The sequence below is a fragment of the Herpailurus yagouaroundi genome, unplaced genomic scaffold, assembly GCF_014898765.1.
Source record: "Herpailurus yagouaroundi ecotype Mexico unplaced genomic scaffold, PumYag 348, whole genome shotgun sequence".
Taxonomy (NCBI): Eukaryota; Metazoa; Chordata; class Mammalia; order Carnivora; family Felidae; genus Herpailurus; species Herpailurus yagouaroundi.
This window is the reverse complement of record NW_024412565.1, coordinates 149271-155410: the sequence shown is the minus strand read 5'-3', so window position 1 is coordinate 155410 and position 6140 is coordinate 149271. Positions and strand designations below refer to the sequence as shown.

Below are 6140 nucleotides of genomic sequence, written 5' to 3'. Positions count from 1 at the left end.
CACCCTACCCTCCGCAGGGAGGCAGGGAGGGGCCTTTACAGGAAAGGCAGCAGGGAGGCCAGGGGCAGCTCCTTCTCCCCGAGCAGCGTGTCCCGCTTGAGGCTGCCACCCTTGTTGACCACCTTGATCCGGAGGGCCAGCTTCCGGACACTGGCCGGCCCCAGGCCGTCGAAAAAGAAGTCCTCGTTGAAGACGGGGTGGCGGCTGTTCTTGATGATGGTGCTGCGCTGCTTCTGCAGCTTGCCGGGGACCAGGCACAGGCCCACACAGCAGTTGATGCTCCGGGCGTCACACAGGCGGTCATAGAGGCCCTCGGCAGCCAGCAGGCGCACCCGCAGGCGGGCCTGGGCCGCCTCATACTCTGCCAGCAGCCTGACGCTGCCCCGAGGGCCCATCCGGACGGCGTGCTCCGCCCGGGGCGCCTGGCCAGTCTCAGGGCCCGGCTCCGGGGTGGCCCTGCGGGTCAAACGGCGCCGAGCCCCCGGGCTGGCGTCTGGTGCACTGTCCTCAGCAGACAGAGAGCCGTGGCGGCCCGCCGAGTGCCTGAGCTGGCTCACTTTGGCCTGGCTGTCCTGCGCAAAGCCCTTCAGCAGTGACACAGAGCGAGAGAGCAGAGGGGACCCGAATGGGGAGGACTCGGCCGAGGACCCAGTATCACTCTCCCCACCGCTGAAGTAGCGACTGGGGCTCATGAGGGCCCCACCAGCCTCCCTGGGCACCCCATCTCCCCCATTGGCCTTGGGGGCCCCCCGACGGCGCCCGGCACCTGGGGACCCCACCTGAGCCAGGGCTCCATGCTCGCTGTGGAACAGGGACTCCTTGCGCCGCGTGTGGGGGCTCTCTGCCAGTGTGGCAAAGCCATAGGACGTCTGGGCTTTGGGCACAGAGGGCAGGGACATGGCGCCCTGGGCCTGGGGGTCTGCGTTGGTGGCAGCCTCCTCCGCTGGCCAGTCCTCCGCACTCTCAATCTGGATCACGTGCCGGGTGGCTGCCTTCAGCAGGCTCTTGCTCTCAGCCGGCAGCTTGGCAGACAGCCGGGGACTCCGGGGGGCTCGGCGGGGTGTCCCCGAGGCCAGGTTCTGATCGGAGGTGGCGGGGCCCAGCTCTGCCTGCGCCTCGGGATCTGTGGGGCCAGCGGGCAGCTTGGGGGGTATGAAGAAGTCAGGGATCTTGTCGGGTGTGAGCACATTGCTGTACAGGGGTCCCTTGGATCCCCTGTCCCCTGCCTCACTCCCAGGGCTGGCGTTTTCTCCGGACCCCCGGAGACGCTCCAGGAACCACACGTTGGTTTTCTTCATGGGGGCAGGCAGAGGGGAGGCCAGGAAGAGCTCTGCAGAGTCTGAGAGGACAAGCGGGGTCAGGAGCTGCATCCCAGGCCCTGGGAGAAGGGAACAGGGGCTCCCGACGCCTGTGTAGGGGAGCCACAGGGGCAGGTCCCGGCCAAGGGGGGTTGCGCAGGATCACTCAGAGCGCATCACCTCTCCCCCGTCCTCCCTCCCCAGGGAGATCGAGCTTAACTTCCCAGAACCAAGGCGAAGCGAGGGAGGTGGGGGCGACGTTCGACTCTTGGGAAGCTCCCAGGGGACAGCGACCCCTCTCCCGCCCCCACCCCGTCTTGAGGATCTCAAAGCGCTTGCTAAAGGGTCTGTGCTCAGTCCAAAGGGAAGCCACCCCTGGTATGCCCGGATCCCCAGGATGTCCCCGCTCCGCCCCCCCCCCCCGTCCCCCCTCCCACCCCCCGCCAAGCTCCCACCCACCTGTGGCTTTGCCCAGGACTGAGGGTCCAGGCACCAGGGTCTGGGCAGGGAGAGGAGGTCAGTCGGAGAACTGAAGGCGCAGCGAGGTGACCCCTCCCGCGTGTCTCCCCGCCCCCCCCCTCCCCGCCAGACTCAGCTTGGGGTGGGGGCGGGGGTCCTAGCAGACCCCCGCGGACCGTGGCGGGGTCCCCACACTCACCTGCCCCGGGGTGGTGACCCGAGGCTGGAGGCTGTCCCGCGGGCACGCCGGAGTCGCAGCGCGAAGGGGTCGGGGCCCGCGGGGGGACGCGGTCGCAGCTCCAGCTCGGGCGGCGGCGGCAGCGCAGCAGGGACTCATTCACCGGCGGCGGCGGCGGGAAACCGCCCAGCCCGGCCGCCGCGCCGCCGTATTCCTCCTAGTACAGCCGCACGCGCAGCCCCCGCCCCGCCCCCAGGCCCTAGGGGCCCCCGCCCCGCCCCGCCCCGCCCCGCCCCCAGGCCCAAGCCCCAGGGGCCTGGTGGGGGTCGATGGGAGGCAAGCAGGTGGTTGCGCCTCGTCGAAGGCCAGTCGTAGCTCTTGTGCCTGCGGATCCGCGCTGTAGGGCCCCCGGAGGCCCCAAGCCCCTGCCTCAGCTCACCTGGGCGGGACACAGACCCGCACCTGCCGTGGGCCGGGGCTCCAGAGACAGGCCCTTCCCGTCTCACGCGATGAGTACAGTAATGGCAACAATTGGGGCGCCTGGGGGGGCGCAGTCGGTTGAGCCTCCGACTTCCGCTCGGTCATGATCTCACGGTTGGTGGGTTCGAGCCCCGCGTCGGGCTCTGGGCTGACCGCTCGGAACCTGGAGCCTGCTTCGGATTCTGTGTCTCCCTCTCGCTCTCTGCCCCTCCCCCACTCTTGCTCGCTCTCTCTCTCTCTCTCTCTCTCTCTCTCTCAAAAATAAATAAAAATAAAAAAAAAAAAAAAAAAGTGCGGCTGAAGGTGTCCCCGCCGGCCCCCAAGGATTCACCAGAACCGGGTGGGTCTGTGCAGGGGAAGTGAGGGTTTCCTTCTGGAAATAAGGACATGGCCGCTGAGACGCGCTCCTCCCCAGTAAACGGGCAGGCGTCCGCACGTTGCAGCCGTGCAAGAAGCGGCCTTCATTTCGAGAACAAATGTTTATTGAGCAGCTGGTGGACGCTGGGCGGGCAGCAGTCTGGGTGCTGAGGACGCGGCTGTGATGCATGGACACAATGTCCAGCTTTCCGATGCGTCCCAGTGCGAGGGATGCCAGAAGACAGACACCGATGAAGTGTTACGGGTTCGGTGGTTCCTGTGACACACGCAGAACAGGAAACCGTGACCCAGGGGAAGAGGGGACAGCACCGACATGCTGTTCGCAGACGGAGAGACAGAGGAGGGGTGAGACCAGGACAGGGCCCCAGGCCTGGCAGCTCCTGAGCACACAAGGTCTGCTGGATCCCAGCCCCTCCCGACTTGTGATCTGCTCCCCTCAACCTCTGCTTCCTCATTCCTGGCCCTCCCTCCCAGCCTCGACGCCCCCTTCTGAAACCTAAGGCCTACCCGTCTTGGGTGAGGAGACAGCACGATAATGTATGGCCAGGACTGATGCAAAGCCTGGGCTTTATTAAATTACGATTGTCCCAGAGCCTCCTGTGTTCCAAGAGCGTCCCCAAGCCCCATCGTGGCCCCAGCTTCGGCTGGGGCTGGTCTGGAGTGACCACTGGTTCAACAGCAGAAGGGGGTGCAGGGGGGCAGGTGGGAGCCGGACAGAACTCCTGCCCCTCCAATGCCTCCACCTGACCTTAGAGTGAGGTGGGCTTTGGAGTTCCATTGTCCAGATGAGAAAAGCAAGGCTCAGCAGGGCCCATGACCCCCCCCCCCCCCCAAAGGTCTGTCTCAGCTTTGCTCTCTCTCAGCAAATATTAAGGCCCCTCTTTGTGCTGTGGGCAACACTGGCACGACCACAGAGTCTGACAGGGGAGGCAGATGCCAATGAATGCATCATTTCACCACTGCCTCCAGGAAGCCTGCCCTGCCTGCCAGCCTGGGCTGGGCCAGCATCACGGCCCGGCAGAGCCCACTGAACCGCAGCTTGAGCTACCATGAAGAATGCCCTGGAGCGCATACTTGTTTGACATCCGTTGCCCCTGCCAGCCTGGAACTGCAGGGAGGAAGGGGTGTGGCAGCCTTGTCCCTGCCTTGTCCCCAAGACACTGGGGTCTTTAATAACTACCTGGCAGACAGATGGATGAACTAGCACCACAGTAAGAGGGATGACTCCTGGAAGTGCACTCTTTCTGGAAGCAGGCAGGAGGGAGGACCTCAGAGGCCATGGGCCGCCTTTCTCCATTGCACAGACAGGGACAGTGGTGCCCACTAAGGTGGAGTGAGCATCTCAGGTCTTCTGACGACAAGCCACGCTGCGTGCTGGGGGCTTCACTCCGCCCTCACCCCTACCCAGCTGGGGCAGGTCTACTCCCAGTTGGGTTGAGGGAGGAGGCAATGAGTTTATTCTGTGCCGGTTCCTGTGCTAAGCAACTGGGGATGCTCATCTGGGGTTCGAATCCTGAGGCCAACACTTCCTGAAGTGTCCAGACCTCTCTGCCTCTATCTCCTCGGCTGTCCACCAGCATAACAGCTGTCCCTGCACCACAGCCACAGAGCAAGGACAGACAGGTGCTGACAGGCAAAGTGCTCACAACAGGGCCTAGAGCACTGATGTGAGCGCCAGCCTTCACTTCTTGGACGTTGCTCCTGGTGAGAAAAGGGGCTCAGCTGTGGGAGGCCTGGCCGGGCCTCGAAGGGAACCCCAGAACCTGAACCCCACCACTGCTAGCTCAGCCGAAGCCACACCCCTGTGCCTCCACCCCATCACCTTTGGGGGCTGGGGAAACTGAGCCCCAGACAGAAAAGGTACCTGGGGACAGGTCCCAAACACCTGCCTTGGGAGGGGCGGGGGCCAGGAGGCTGGCCCTTCCTGCTGGTTAGTGAGGCTTGCGGTCCGTACAGAAGAACCTCTCCCGGCCAACAAAACCTACCTCCTCTGCAGAGCCCTGTGGCTGACCGGCGTGGCAGACCCCCCCCCCGGACTCCCCCACACCCCAAGTTGCAGCCTTCCTGGGATCAGAAATGGAGAGGTGCAGGCTTCCAGTCCAAGCTGGGGAGGGGGACCGGGCGATATTGGCCAGCACCCTCACCCCTGACCTGAGTCATGCCACTGCATGATGGATGGCCTTGGTCTTCCACTCCCACCCCCCCGGGGGGTGGCCGCATGGGGTGGGGGGGGGGCGGGGCGGTGCCCTGCCGGGGGCTGGCTTGGGTGGGGGCCCCCCCCCCCCCCCCACAGCCACCACAGACAGGTCTTGGGAGAAGCACAGGGAGGGGCCTCAAAGAAGGAAGCTCCAGTCCAGAGGGCCACCTTGTACCCACACAGCTGTGGCAACAGCTGCTCCTCTGAGCTCTGTCTCCTCCCCTAGAAAAGGAAGGCCTGCCTGCAAGCTCCCAGGAGACACCCCGACCCAACAAGGCAGAGGTTAACTCTCTGTGGGGGAGGGCCACCACGCCCGGTTTCCAGGTAAGGAAACTGAGGCACACGGGGCAGCCCAATTCCACAGGGTACGCAGTTCAGGGAAGGGAAGCAACCAGTCTGAGTGGACACGGTGGCTGCCTCCCACCCCAAGACTCCCTGAGGGTGAGGCTGGCGCAAGGAGCATCTGTTGAACAATTGAAGGTAGAATGGTGCAAGAGACGTGTGGGGGACCCAGCTGAAGCTAGGCTCACAGCTCCCGTCACTGTGTGTGCACCCCAGACCTGGCTCTTCCAGCGCAGAGAGCAGGACGAGGAGGTGATGGGGTGCGAACCCCAGCTCTGCTACCCCCCCCGGCGGTGAGGCCTCGAACAAGCTGTGTCCTCCGCTCCACCTGTAGTCACACACAGGTCATCCTTCTGGTCCCTAAATGTGCTGGGAGCCACAGACACCACAGGGCCTTTGCACATGCCATTCCTTCTGCCTCGAACTCTGTCCTCGTCATCTGGGGCTCTCATCCTCCAGATCGCAGCCCCTGTGTCATTCCCACAGATCACTAAGTTCAGGACTCTTTCCTTTTCACTGTTGTCATTACACGCTTAGCAGTGATTTGCTGATCAACGTCACTTGGCCGTTAACTCCACAAGGACAGACCACAAGGACCAGTCCCGGTCCTGCTGCATCCTTGTTACTCCACCAGAGGTCCAGGCAGGTAAGAGGAGAATGCAGGCTTACTAAAGGGTATCAGGATGGGGGGGAGGGGTGGATGGACCAGTGAATGGAATGCCCAATAGATGGCTGGATGGATGGGTGGACGTGGGTTGGGTGCACACACCGGTAGCTCTCTGCCTCCGTGTCTCTAAAGTAAGAGGCA

The 6140-nt window shown here is 64.0% G+C and overlaps 1 protein-coding gene across 2 annotated transcripts; it reads right to left on the bottom strand.

Annotated features, from left to right (window-relative positions):
- Window positions 1-2112, bottom strand: C2CD4C (C2 calcium dependent domain containing 4C). 2 transcript variants are annotated; one of them, XM_040462561.1, is made up of 2 exons: window positions 1957-2112; window positions 1-1378 (listed from the first exon to the last, which is right to left on the bottom strand). In XM_040462561.1, exon 2 carries the CDS (start codon window positions 1368-1370, stop codon window positions 36-38), a length of 1335 nt encoding a protein of 444 aa, XP_040318495.1. In that variant the 5' UTR covers window positions 1371-1378; window positions 1957-2112; the 3' UTR covers window positions 1-35. The 2 variants fall into 2 exon arrangements, with proteins under 2 accessions (XP_040318495.1, XP_040318496.1); XM_040462562.1 differs by having other exon boundaries at window positions 2-1339.
- Window positions 2113-6140: the final 4028 nt, after the last annotated feature.